We start from the raw sequence: 13,836 nt of genomic DNA, 5'->3' as shown, positions 1-13,836 counted from the left end.
TGACAAAGTAGGATGACAGGCTAGTTGTCCTAATTACACATAATAGGTATAATATAGCTTCAGAAATTTAGATGACTGATTTCCAATGTATCTGTGATGGAGAGATGTACGTGTCTTGGAGCTGTTTATGCCCCCTTTTCACTTCTCTCTTTTATTTTTTGTTCTGTAGGTTGTTGTTTTTGTTGTTGTTTTTTTACAGTAGTGATTTGGTGTAGAACATCTTAGCTTAGAGTTACAGTGTGGTGGATGGGTGTGCCATTAGAGCCAATTCTTCTACACTTTAAATAATGTCTTGATGCCAATGTCATAAGGCCTAGTCTAATAGCTACCAAATTATGTAGAAAGGAAGGGCCCTGGAAACTTTAGTTTAATTATTCCAATTCGCACATTCAGTATAAGTCAAACTGATATATCTTGGCTCATATCAATATACTGCAGGTACTAGCTGGTCCTGAAATAGACCAAGGGGTTGGCTGGCCCAGATTTCAAGTTGAGAATCTTAATTGTCTTAGCTAGTAGAAGTATTTACATTGGGAAAGCTGACAGTGTTCTCTTATGTACAGTCACAGACAGTGAAGTACACATTATATGAATATCATAAGACCTAGCCTCTTGTGTGCCTATCATTTACATTTTGTCCAGTATATCAGTAGGCATATGTGGCTCTATAAGGTGATCATGAGTTAACGCAGCATAGTGGTTAAAAACAAATAGCTGTGCACATACACTACACATTCCTCTGTTGTATGTGATATGTAGGGGATGGTAGTTTAGGTTTGCTCCATTAAATAGAATGTACCACAGAGGATTACAGAATCTCAATACAGGAAGTCACCAGAAACGTGACCTATCAAAGTTGCGGTTAGAAAGTAAGTGGACACGTCACTTTACGCAAACATTTCTATAGACCACGTCTATCAGAGCATTTGATTTTCCTAGATACAGTAGTAGTATCATGATGGCTGGCTTTTCCGAAAGCCCCGATTGTACAACTGATGACACCACCAATGACTTTTTGATTGGACTACTGGTTGATGTATCTCCTTCGATGAAAAAAGCTTTTTCCCTGACACTGAACAGATCTATTTGCGGCAATCTTAACCGGACACACGCCATCACTGTTGCATTAATCAGGATTGTCCAGCAGGAAATTGCAGCTCACAAGCGAAGTGATCAGGTGTTTGTTGGAGCATTTGGTTTAAGAGATGTGCACACCTGTGACTTGATATCTCTATTAAAGTATGTCTTAAATCTAAGTCCAGCTGAAGAGGTCAGCGACGAAATTCTTGAATCAGCGAGAAAAGACAGAGAAGAAGGTAGCAATGGTTACATAAATCTGATAGGACTGGCTATGCGTCATGGTGCTCCACATGCTGAAATATGGATAAAGAATTGCCTCACAGAGCCACAAGCTGGAGTTCTATACACTATTTTAACTCGTGATGAAAATTTGAGGAAGTCATTTATCAGTGAGCTGTCTGGCAGATTCACAAGTGGTTTTCTTGGTGTAAACAGTGCAGTGTTGAGCAACCAGCTAGGTGATGTATTACAAAATACTGCTCAAGATTCAAATGCATACAAAATAGCAGTTGAAGCAATTAACCGTTTTACTGAAGTAATTACATACCTGCAGAAAAGTATCCCAAAGCCCTTACCAATACCAGTTCAAGAGGTTTCTTTTTTAATAGATAAACTGCTACAGAACACACACATGTTGTCATCACCACAGGCATTTGAAGCCAATGTAAAAGACCTGTTTGGGCTCATTGAGCCTTTTATTTATGGTGGAACTCCCATGTGTGAGTGCTTAAAATATACCACAGAAGTTTTTGATCTGTGGAATGTGCCAAATAAAGTTTTATTTATACTTTCTGATGGAGATTCTACAGATGGTGACCCAGTTCCAATTGGCAAGCACCTACTTGATTCAAATGTGACTATAGCTCCATGTTTTATTACTGCAAAGGAAATTGCAAACCCTAGACGACTGATTGACAAAATAGAGGGCGATGCAGAAATAGGTGCTGTTCAGTTGTTTGAAATGAGTTCAACTGTTCCTAACAATGAGCCTCCTGTTACATATTTTATTGATGCTGGTTGGGAGCTTCCTAATTCAGGAGAAAGTCGATTGTTTCTTCAAGCCAACAGTATAGATGTGGTTGATGAGTTTCATGAAATTATTTCCAACCATGTAAAAAATCGCACCTGTGTAGATGCACTTATAAATGTTCTTGCAACTATCGACCTTGCTAATTACATTAATGCTGGAGTAAAGCCAGATAAACAGGAAGGTAATACCTGCTATGCTTATGCCATTGCTGCTGTTTATCATCTTGCCATGCATCGCAATGTTGGTGGCATTTTAACGATTCCAAGTTTTAAGGAAATGTGTCAGGAATTATGTAAGCTGCCTCCTAACATAAAGTATGTCTTAGAGCACACATCTGGTAAATACCACTTGAAGTCTGCTAAAATTGATAAAGAAAATCCTGAAAATGAAGCCAGACGAGTGCTTAATAAAAGACGTCCACTTGTTGCCAAATTTGAGCTGAGCAAAATGCAGTGGGTAAAGTTTAGATCATTTTTTAGGAAAAGTCCAAAGAGAATGCTTCAAGTAAATGATATTCCAGGTTTGTTGCTCATAGTGATGTAGTCATTACAGTTGCTCTCTTAAGTAAATGTAATGCTGTGCTTACTTAAAAGAATATCATAAAAATTGCTTTTCTTATCCCTGGAATATATTAATACCAGTATATACTCTATGCTAAAAAGATTTACTAGGGGAAATTGTATTATTTTCTTGGAAACAAGCATTTGGTTTGTGATAGATACTTATAAGGAGACCATTAATTAATGGTTATTTAGGATATAACAGATGTGTACACTATCAGGTTTCGAATCCTCAGAATAGCCACATCCCTTTGAACTGCATGCAGTGAACCTGATTCTTATTTTAAAATAATATCCACAGTTGGTGTATACATGTATGGCTGCATAACTAATACATGTTGAACAAGTATATCTTTTATTGCACATAGTTTTATAAGCCATGCTTGATGTTAAGCATGTACTGGTAAATAGATAATGAATCATAACTTATAAATAGTTAACAATTTATACCACTATACATGTTGATGTTCACAAATATCAATGATTTACACACACAACACACACTTCTTTAATTCTTGACTCCGCCATGGGAGACACCCACCCACCTAGCACAGTGATCCTCAGTAACCTAATATGTGGGCTAGATGAATGAATGGTCTCTTAAGGAGGATGGATGGGCCACTGTCAATAGCAGGGACCAGAGTCTCTTCTTAGAACTGCGTGCATGGTGTTAACCCTGTTGTTGGCTTGCAAGGCCACCCTGATCCTGCCTGGTCTCCACCACATGGTCAGGGCTGCTACCATTAGACAGTGGCATGTTAGCAGGCCCATCACGAGGAGGTTGGTAGTGTGGCACACATACACACACACACAAAGCAAAAGCATTTAGCTACTATACTAGCTAGTATGGTCATACTTACCCAATAAACTAGCACTGAGACATCTGTGTGCTGTTCAGATGCATCCATTTACGTTACAGCTGGGTGGGCTGCTTCCCCAGGTCCCCATTTAAGCAACTGTGTAGACTGGGGCTATGTGAGTCAAGAAAGCAATGACAACTGTAATAGGGTATCAAACTGGAATTTTTCTATTACCAGGCTTGTGCTCTAGCTGCTACCTCACACACTACACTCACACACACACTTGTCTTGACACTGCCCATTTGGGTCATGTTGTCCTCCACCACAGTGGAGGAAGTAAGAACTTGTCACACTGGTGGAACACACTTCTTTAGGTGGACTTTCAGGCCCCCAGCACTCTTCATTCGTCGATGAGTTCCATGCTGTTCAAAGATGGACTTAGCTAGTTCTGTAAACACTTGTGTCTTTTCATATCTCCAGGTCACCTAAAACTTCTGCCATAATCATTACAAAGAACAGATTGTTCAGGGGGGAAACTGGCTTGTGTAGAATGTTCACTTGTCTCACATTTATGTACGGCTAATCCTCCTCTACTCCTGAATCAGCATTCACATCTCTGACATTGAACTGCACCATACTGTTCCTCTACAGGTAGCTATCATTCTGCAGTACACTTGTGACAAGTCTCACTACCCTCAGTCCGACAAATACCTCTGACAAATTGCACACTGCACAATCCACATCTGAGCTGTGCATAGGTATTTCTGCTCATTGTCGTCTACAGATTGAAGATACAGTTGTCGCCACTGCTTCCTACCCCTACCAACAGCCATCATTAATTCCAAGAGATTGCAAATCTGACTTCAACACCTCTCCATCTTCTCTAGGGTCCATGAAATGGCCACACTTAAGGTAGCCACCCAAATAAACAAACTTGTGGTAAACAATGATCATCCATTCTCGCCACATGTCCCAGCCACTCTAATCAATGCCTTCTCAACTTGGTGGCTATAGTCTCTACATCTTCTCATTGTGGCTGATGAGATGTGCTCCTCCCATTGTAGTCTGTTAGTACTACCCAACATCGTTTTGATGCACCTGTGGTGAAAGCCATCTAATCGTTTCAAACTACCAACATTCACTGTCATACAAAAGTGTGTATAGTACAAAAGCCTGATACACATGACGTTTAGTTTTGATGGACAGTTAATGGTCAGTAAAAACAGTTTGACGTAGTGCACCAAAGGCCTTTGAGGCATTGGCTATCCTCTTATCAACATCTGCGTCAATACTTCCCTAGATACGGAAACTGATCAACCCACTCAATTAACTCATCTCCAATAGCAAGGGGCTGCTGCTCCTCCACAGTCATCGAAAAGCCAACTGCCATTTACTTAATCTTTGAAAAACTAACTGTCATACCAAGGGAACTTGCTACTTCTACATCAAGACACACGGTAGTGTGTCGTGCGGCCCAAGAAGCCGGCGCGTAACACCCGTGAGTATATTGACAGGAAGAAAGAAAACGCAATTTTCGCACCTCCGTAGCTCTGTGCTTCCTTGATGAAACAAGACGATTTTTGCTGTGGATATGCCCCCCAACTGCAGCACTCTACATTCCAAATTTGAGCGAAATCGCTTCGCGCGTTCCCGAGATATGCGACTTCAAAAATTGGCTAAGTTTCTTCGTTTTTTTTTTCTTCTTCTTCTTCTTATTTTTCTTTTTCTTGTCGCACACTTACAAAAACTGCTATAAAACTCGAACGCGTTATCCGATTGCCTTGAAATTTGGCACACAGAAGGGGGGTATAAAGGCGCATCTCGGTACCAACTTTGGCTGGAATACCATAAACAGACAAAGAGTTATGAGCGATTATGCACGAAAAATAACACCAATATGTTGTCACGCCTACAGGGTAAACCGCGTATGGGAAGAAGCTGAAAATCGGTGGGTGAATAGGTTAACTATTGAACCTCAAACCTTTTGTGGTTTGAAAGAAATCGAGCTAAAAACCAGGAAGATACAGCGAAAAAATCAACAGTGTGTAACAATTACGCAATCGAGATTAGCTAATTTTTAATATTTTTATTTTATTATTATTATTATTATTATGCTTGCCACGCCTACCAGGTAAACCGCTCGGGGTAATGCTTTCAAAATCGCTGTACAGATGGAGTTATCATCTTAGAAAGGCTCTTCAATGGTGTAGAAGAATCAGACTTAAAGCCACGGAGTTATAACACGAAATCCAACTTGGTGTAGCAAGTGCGAGATCGAGATACTCTAATAGAGCAGTCATCCTAATAGAGCAGTCATCCTGAACAGAATTCAAGAGATCAGTTAGAAATAAGTAACCTGTATAGAGATCAGCTACAAACAAATCACCCTGTAGAGAGTTCAGCTACAAACAATTCACCCTGTTAAAACATCAGTTAGAAGAAGATTTCTTGTAGAGAGTTCAGATACAAACAAATCACCCTGTTGAAAGATCAGCTGGAAGATGTCACCTTGTAGATACTTCAGTTACAAAGAAACCACCATGTAGAGAATTCAGCTACAAACTAGTGACCCTGTAGATACATCAGCTAGAAGAAGTTACCTTGTAGAGAGTTCAGCTACAAAGAAACCATTCTGTAAAGAGCTCAGCTGCAAACAAATCACCTATACAGAATTCAGCTACAAACAAATCACCCTGTAGAGAGATCAGCTAGAAGAAGTTACCTTGTAGATAGTTCAGCTACAAACAAATCATCCTGTAGAGAGATCAGCTAGAAGAAGTTACCTTGTAGATAGTTCAGCTACAAACAATTCACCCTGTACAGAGCTCAGTTAAAAGAGGTTTCCTTGTAGAAAGTTCAGCTACAAACAAATCACCCTGTAGAGAGATAAGTAAGAAGAAGTTACCTTGTAGATCGTTCTGCTACAAACAATTCACCCTGTAAAGAGATCAGCTAGAAGAAGTTACCTTGTAGAGAGTTCAGCTACAAAGAAACCATCATGTAGAGAATTCAGCCGCAAACAAATCATGTATAGAGAGTTCAGCTACAAACAAATCTCCCTGTAGAGAGATCAGCTAGAAGAAGTTTCCTTGTAGAGAGTTCTGCTACAAACAAATCACCCTGTAGAAAGATCAGCTAGAAGAAATCACCTCGTAGAGAGTTCAGCTTCAAAGAAACAATCATGTGAGAGTTCAGGTATAAACAAATTGTCCTGTAGAGAGATCAGCTAGAAGAAGTTACCTTGTAGAGAGTTCAGCTACAAAGAAACCATCATGTAGATAGTTCAGGTACAAACAAATCACCCTGTAGAAAGATCAGGTATAGAAGAAATCACCTTGTAGAGAGTTCAGCTACAAAGAATCTATCGTGTAGAGAGTTTAACTACAAACAAATCACCCTGTAGAAAGATCAGCTATAGAAGAAATCACCTTGTAGAGAGTTCAGCTACAAAGAAACCATCATGTAGAGAGTTCAGCTACAAACAAATCGGCCTGTAGAGAGATCAGCTAGAAGAAATTACCTTGTAGAGAGTTCAGCTACAAAGAAACAATCATGTAGAGAGTTCAGCTGCAAACAAATCACCTGTAGAGAGTTCAGCTAGAAACAAGTCACCCTGTAGAGAGATCAGCTAGAAACAAGTCACCTTGTAGAGAGTTCAGCTAGAAGAAGTAACATTGTAGAGCTACAAAGAAGCTACCATGTAGAGTTCAGCTGCAAACAAATCACCCTGTAGAGAACTCAGCTACAAACAAATCGCCCTGTAGAAAGATTAGCTAGAAGAAGTTACCTTATAGGGAGTTCAGCTATGAACAGATCACCCTGTAGAGAGTTCAGCTACAAACAAATCACCCTGTAGAGAGTTAAGTTACAAAGAAACCACCATGTAGAGAGTTCAGCTGCAAAAAAAATCAATCACTCTGTAGAGAGTTCAGCTAGAAGAAGTCACCTTGTAGAGAGTTAAGCTGCAAATAAATCACCCTGTAGAGAATTCAGCTACAAACAAATCACCCTGTAGAAAGATCAGCTAGAAGAAGTTACCTTGTAGAGAGTTCAGCTACAAAGAAACCACCATGTAGAGAGTTCAGCTGCAAACAAATCACCTGTAGAGAGTTCAGCTAGAAACAAGTCACCCTGTAGAGAGATCAGCTAAAAACAAGTCACCCTGTAGAGAGTTCAGCTAGAAGAAGTCACATTGTAGAGAGTTCAGCTACAAAGAAACTACCACGTAGAGAATCCAGCTGCAAACAAATCATCCTGTAGAGAGTTCAGCTAGAAGAAGTCACCTTTTAGAGAGTTCAGCTACAAAGCAACCACCATGTAAAGAGTTCAGCTGCAAAAAACTCAATCACCTTGTAGAAAGATCGGCTAGAAGAAGTTACCTTGTAGAGAGTTCAGCTACAAAGAAACCACCATGTAGAGAGTTCAGCTGCAAACAAATCACCTGTAGAGAGTTCAGCTAGAAACAAGTCACCCTGTAGAGAGTTCAGCTAGAAGAAGTCACATTGTAGAGAGTTCAGCTACAATGAAACTCCCATGTAGAGAGTTCAGCTGCAAACAAATCACCCTGTAGAGAACTCAGCTACAAACAAATATGCAGTGAAAAAGATCAGCTAGAAGAAGTTACCTTGTAGAGAGTTCAGCTACAACGAAACCACCATGTAGAGAGTTCAGCTACAAACAAATCACCTGTAGAGAGTTCAGCTAGAAACAAGTCACCCTGTAGAGAGATCAGCTAGAAACAAGTCACCTTGTAGAGAGTTCAGCTAGAAGAAGTCACATTGTAGAGAGTTCAGCTACAAAGAAACCACCATTTAGAGAGTTCAGCTGCAAACAAATCACCCAGTAGAAAGTTCAGCTATGAACAGATCACCCTGTTGAGAGTTCAGTTAGAAACAAGGAATCCTGTAGAGAGATCACCTAGAAGTATCGCCTTGTAGAGTTCAGCTACAAACAAATCACCTGTAGAGAGTTCAGCTACAAACAAATCACCCTGTAGAGAGATCAGCTAGAAGAAGTTACCTTGTAGGGATTTCAGCTACAAACAAATCACCCTGTAGAGAGTTCAGCTACAAAGAAACCATTTTGTAAAGAGCTCAGCTGCAAACAAATCACCTGTACAGAATTCAACTACGAACAAATCACCCTGTAGAGATCAGCTATAAGAAGTTACCTTGTAGATAGTTCAGCTACAAACAAATCTCCCTGTAGAGAGATCAGCTAGAAGAAATTACCTTGTAGAGAGTTCAGCTACAAAGACACCACCATGTAGAGAGTTCAGCTGCAAAGAAATCACCCTGTAGAAAATTCTGCCAGAAACAAATTGCCCTGTAGAAAGATCAGTTAGAAGAAGTTACCTTTTAGAGAGTTCAGCTACAAAGAAACCATTCTGTAAAGAGCTCAGCTGCAAACAAATCACCTATACAAAATTCAGCTACAAACACATCACCCTGTAGAGAGATCAGCTAGAAGAAGTTACCTTGTAGATCGTTCAGCTACAAACAATTCACCCTGTAGAGAGAGCAATTAGAAGAAGTCACCTTGTAGAGTGTTCAGTTACAAAGAAACCACCATGGAGATTTCTGTAATCAATATATGTGACCGGATTTGCGAAAAGGGGTCTTCCACACACATCCAATTCCGTAAATGTTGGAGACCATAACTCAGTGTTCAAGTAACATATTAACCTGAACATTTCACCATGTATTCAGCTATAGTGGTGCTCACCACTGCCCAAATATCAAGGCAATAGCTCTTTCCAATCTGAAGTTATCAATTGTCAAAGTTGGCAAATTGGACCCCTTTTCGCAAATCCGGTCACATATGTATTATACAGTATATATAATTTGTACATTTACTGATAAAATATTTAAAGTACATCTACTTCATCTTTTCTTCTTCCTGTAGTAAAGAAAAAAACATAGGTTAAAAAAGTCCCAAAGCTGGCCATAGGCCGGCTTTGGGGTATACAAATACAAAAAGAAATGAAATCTAATCCAAAACAGCCAAGCTGTAAAAAAAGTGTGCGGCCCTCAGAAAGGCTATGGTGAAAAAAGATGTGAAATCCAAGGTGGCGGCCAAGAAATGGCTGTGATGGTAGGTTAGTGGTAAAAATTTTAATAACGACAATTCAGGTGAATTTTTGTGAAGCGGCACAAAAATTCACCTGAATTGTCATTATTAAAATTTTTACCACTAACCTACCATCACAGCCATTTCTTGGCCGCCACCTTGGATTTCACATCTTTTTTCACCATAGCCTTTCTGAGGGCCGCACACTTTTTTTACAGCTTGGCTGTTTTGGATTAGATATACCTTTACAGCAGCACATGCAGCTTCTCTTGAGCCAGCAAGAAGCACCACATCATCAACAAATTCACCCTTATAAAACATAGTCTCATTAGAATGTCTGGTAGACCTTCAGAACAGTAAACCACCCTGCTTATTAACAACTAAAGTACCTATACCATCTAGTGATTCTATCCTGCTTAGCTATCGTTCAGCAACAACACTAGCATAGATGTTAAACGAAGTAGGAGCCATTGTGCATTTGTGACTTCAATTTCCTCTAACAATTCACTGTCAACCCTTACCTCGGCCTTCGTATCATCATGACATTACTTAACCAGATCAACCATCTCTTTAGGTACTCCCAACTTCTCCAGTGCCACCCACAGTGCTGCACATGGGACAGAATCATAATGCTTTATGCAAATCCACAAAGTACTGTTTAGTATTATGCTCTGTCACCTTCTCAGCCAGCTGTCTCACCATAAAAATCATGTCTGTACAGCTTCGTCCTCTTCGAAAACCACACTGGGATTCCAGTAGTACTTGTTCTGCAAGCTTCTGTAAATGGTTTTGCACAATCCTACCAACTAATTTACCAACTACATCAAGCAAAGCAATCCCTCGCCAGTTGTCACAACAATGAAGGTTACCCTTCTTAACAAGAATAGCATCCTGCCAATCCTGTGATAAACGTTTCTCTTTCCAAGTGACCTGTACAAGCTTCAAGAGCATGTGCACAAAATCACTACTTCTTTGACCAATCTTTACCATCTCAGGCAGGATACCTCCTGAGCCTTTCCAGCTGCCTTACCACTTTTAACTTGGGATAATGTCAACTGCACATCGTGTTCACAAGAAAAATTTGTAAGAGAAGGGTCTACCTCACGCTTCCTTACTAAATCCAATTCACCTTCATCATGCTGGCTAATAACATTCAATACTTTTAATTAGTGAAGTGGCAAACATGCACACGCACACACAACACACACGTGTGTGTGCATGTGAGTGTGGCTTTCTCCAAAAAGAATGATTTTACAGTGGAGTTACCTGCCATAAGATATTGTATAGGTTTAATAAATTTGAGAATCACTTTCCCTTGATTAAAACTATATCATATTTTCTATGAAGTATGCATAATTACATCTATTTTTTAAATTTCATTTAATAAAACAGTATACTTGTGCAAACTAGTTTGCTGAGACTGTCACATATTCTAGTATTGGTCTTACTAAGGATGTTTAACAGTTGGATTCAACAGATGCTGGACACAGGAATAGATTTGCTGTAAAAATGCTTTAGCTTTGATGGCTTTGCTGCAGATAATGTTAACATGTTCCTTCCAACTTAAATGTTTTCTATTGCAACTCTCAGGTATTTAGCTACTGCATATATGGATTGTTTTATGTAGGTTGTTTTCTTGCTATAGATAGATGAGGGAGATTGACCTTTATTTGCCAGGTATTTATAGTTATTAAAGTGAGAAGGTCATTTTGATGGCAAGTGGTATTGGCTTCAGTGCTAGTTATCATACAGTAGTATATCAGAGGATCATGGAGGTTTGGCCGTTTCTGGTCGATAATGGTTAAGGATACTAGGATACTTGATTTTTTCACTAGCATACTTGATTTTTTCATTGATAACTTTGCTTCAGCCTGACTGGTGTCTTTTGGCATACTGCAGTACATACAATGCATGTTTCTTGGACTTACTTGTGTCATCCTTTGTGTCCCATTTATCTTTGCTGACAGCACAAGGTGTCAATTCACGGTAGTGCCATGTGATGGCTTCCCTACGATTGATGGAAATCATCCAAGTTTTCCATTATGACTGGATTGATTGTAAGGTCTTTTTCCTAGTGTTCTTTGTTTGTATAGCTGAAAATGAAGCATATTGGCCACTTCACTAATTCAGTAATTGATAGTTGGGATGCACATTCAGACAAAAAGAGAATTGCATGGTTTTGTTACTAAGCCTTGTGGCACTTCTGAGAGAACAGGGTGTGATTTGCTGGATTTGCCATCAGGTAGAACTGACTGTGAATGATCTAGCATTAGGGTTATGGTCAAGTTCAGCTTTCAAATGGGCTTCGTCTTCACCTGGGTGTGATTCTTATAGATGTTTCTTCTTAGTTCACATTTATCGTGCACATGGAAATTTGGAAGTGACTAATTAAATGATTTGGCATATTTAAATCATGATGCCAAATTAAAATGATGCCAAATTAAAATGATGCCAAATTAAAATGATGCCAAATACATTCGGTATTCACACACAGCATAGATAATAGACACTGCACCTATTTTCTGCTTATTATTTATGCATACAGTGAAATAAGAACAGTTAAGCATTAAATTTCTCTGCAGCACGGAATGTCAAAATTTAGTAGGCATTTGCAAAGTGGCACATTGTGGTTGACATGCCTTTTCACTCAAGACATACCCTCTGTTTTGAATACAAGTAGTTTTGTGGAGTTTATATCTATCATTTACATATGGATGATGGAAATCTCGAACACAGGAATCACATACACTCTAATACATATCCTGGCAAAAAAAATGCAAGCTCGTTAAAAAGATTAACCAAATTAAATTGACACTAACAAAATTATTAATGTATTATCACAAAATGCTAATTTTTGACTCACCAATATTTCCACTTATATGGTATAAGGTAGGAACTGAGGTAGGTAGGTAGCTGGCATTCACACTCAAATCTTCAGACTTTCATGGGTTTTTTTTTCGTTTAGCTCTGTTTCTATCTACTTCTGGACAAATGGCCATTACAACACAAATCGACACATTTACTTTTCACTCTTACAAAGCTAACAAAAGCCAGTTAATAGTACACTTTAGCACATGTCTCTACTTTAATCTGGGTCAGAACCTGGATTATACAGTAGGTCATATTCCTGATGCTAATATTTTAATAAGGACTGCATCAATAAGAAGCTCTAAAACTTGAATGATTGTATGCAAAATAATACAAGCTGGCTACATATGTTATGATATGTATTGATGTATGTTTAAACTTTATATACGTCTTAAGTAGTACTATATATACCACCCTGTGTTCCCTTGTAGAAGATACCGACACCAAGACATTTGGACATGCAGTGGTCTTGATAAGATGTAGCCCAACTCACTTGACATTTATGAACTCCTGGGGACATAAATGGGGAGATGGAGGATTCTTTCATATGAAAAATGCCAGTGTCCTTCCTGGTATACAGTTCTATGATATCCTGACAATAGATGAGGCTGGACTTACATCACAACCTGCACGAAAAAATATGGATTTTAAAAGAAGAGGTGTCAATGTAGCTAAGAAAATTTCAACAACCCTTGATAGTATAAATGAATTGCCCTACAAGTGTCCGATATGCAAAGCCACTTCAAAAGTAAGAGAATACACTGGTTACTTTCTTGAAGCCCAGTGTCCAAGATGTCACTCTTTCTTTAAACCTGATGATGAGGGAATAATGCAGAGTCTGTATATGAGCTCTCGTGATGTTAGTTTATAGGTACTATAATTGCTACTGCTGCTGCTGCTGCTGCTACTGCTGCTACTACTACTTGCTGCTGAACTTGCAAATATTGTGTATTGTTTTTGTTTAACTGATATGCGCAGTTGCGCACATCATACTGTGCAACCACATCACAATGCATCACAATGCGTATCCACTGGAACTGCTCCATCAGAGCAGTCTGGTTTATTATGCAGTCATTTGTATATCTATATCTGTAATGAAATATATCGCTATAGTGCAGGATGTTAGAAATGACCAAAACACAAGCTCCCATAAACAATTAAGGATAACTCCAGCTGTGAAAAACCACCAAATATACTATTTGTAAATCTACAGTGGAACCTCAGTTATCCGGACCCCATTTATCCAGATTCTTGGTTAACCGAACTATGGAAATGACTGCTCTATTAGAGTAGTGGCTGTTCTATTAGGGTAGTTGAGTAATACAGATTTTTTTCTTTTTAAACTGTTCTTTATGCTAATTTATACAGTTTTAGAGATATGGACTTTTCAGACTTATGGACCATCCCTGGTCCCAAGGGGTTCGGATAA

The 13,836-nt window shown here is 39.1% G+C and overlaps 1 protein-coding gene across 1 annotated transcript; it reads left to right on the top strand.

Annotated features, from left to right (window-relative positions):
- The first annotated feature begins 958 nt into the window (after nucleotides 1-958).
- Nucleotides 959-13,286, top strand: LOC136264830 (uncharacterized). The gene is made up of 2 exons (XM_066059595.1): nucleotides 959-2,630; nucleotides 12,839-13,286. The coding sequence occupies exons 1-2, from the start codon at nucleotides 959-961 to the stop codon at nucleotides 13,276-13,278; spliced, it is 2,112 nt and encodes a 703-aa protein (XP_065915667.1). The 3' UTR covers nucleotides 13,279-13,286.
- Nucleotides 13,287-13,836: the final 550 nt, after the last annotated feature.

The sequence above is a fragment of the Dysidea avara genome, chromosome 8 (assembly GCF_963678975.1).
Source record: "Dysidea avara chromosome 8, odDysAvar1.4, whole genome shotgun sequence".
NCBI classification, from domain to species: Eukaryota; Metazoa; Porifera; class Demospongiae; order Dictyoceratida; family Dysideidae; genus Dysidea; species Dysidea avara.
This window is presented reverse-complemented; position numbering and strand designations above follow the sequence as displayed.

Excerpts from the sequence above, each read along its gene's own strand:
- LOC136264830 (XM_066059595.1), top strand. The coding sequence starts at position 959 with ATGGCTGGCTTTTCCGAAAGCCCCGATTGTACAACTGATGACACCACC. Across the intron at positions 2,631-12,838 it reads TCAAGTAAATGATATTCCAG|AAGATACCGACACCAAGACA; the intron begins GTTTGTTGCTCA and ends GTTCCCTTGTAG.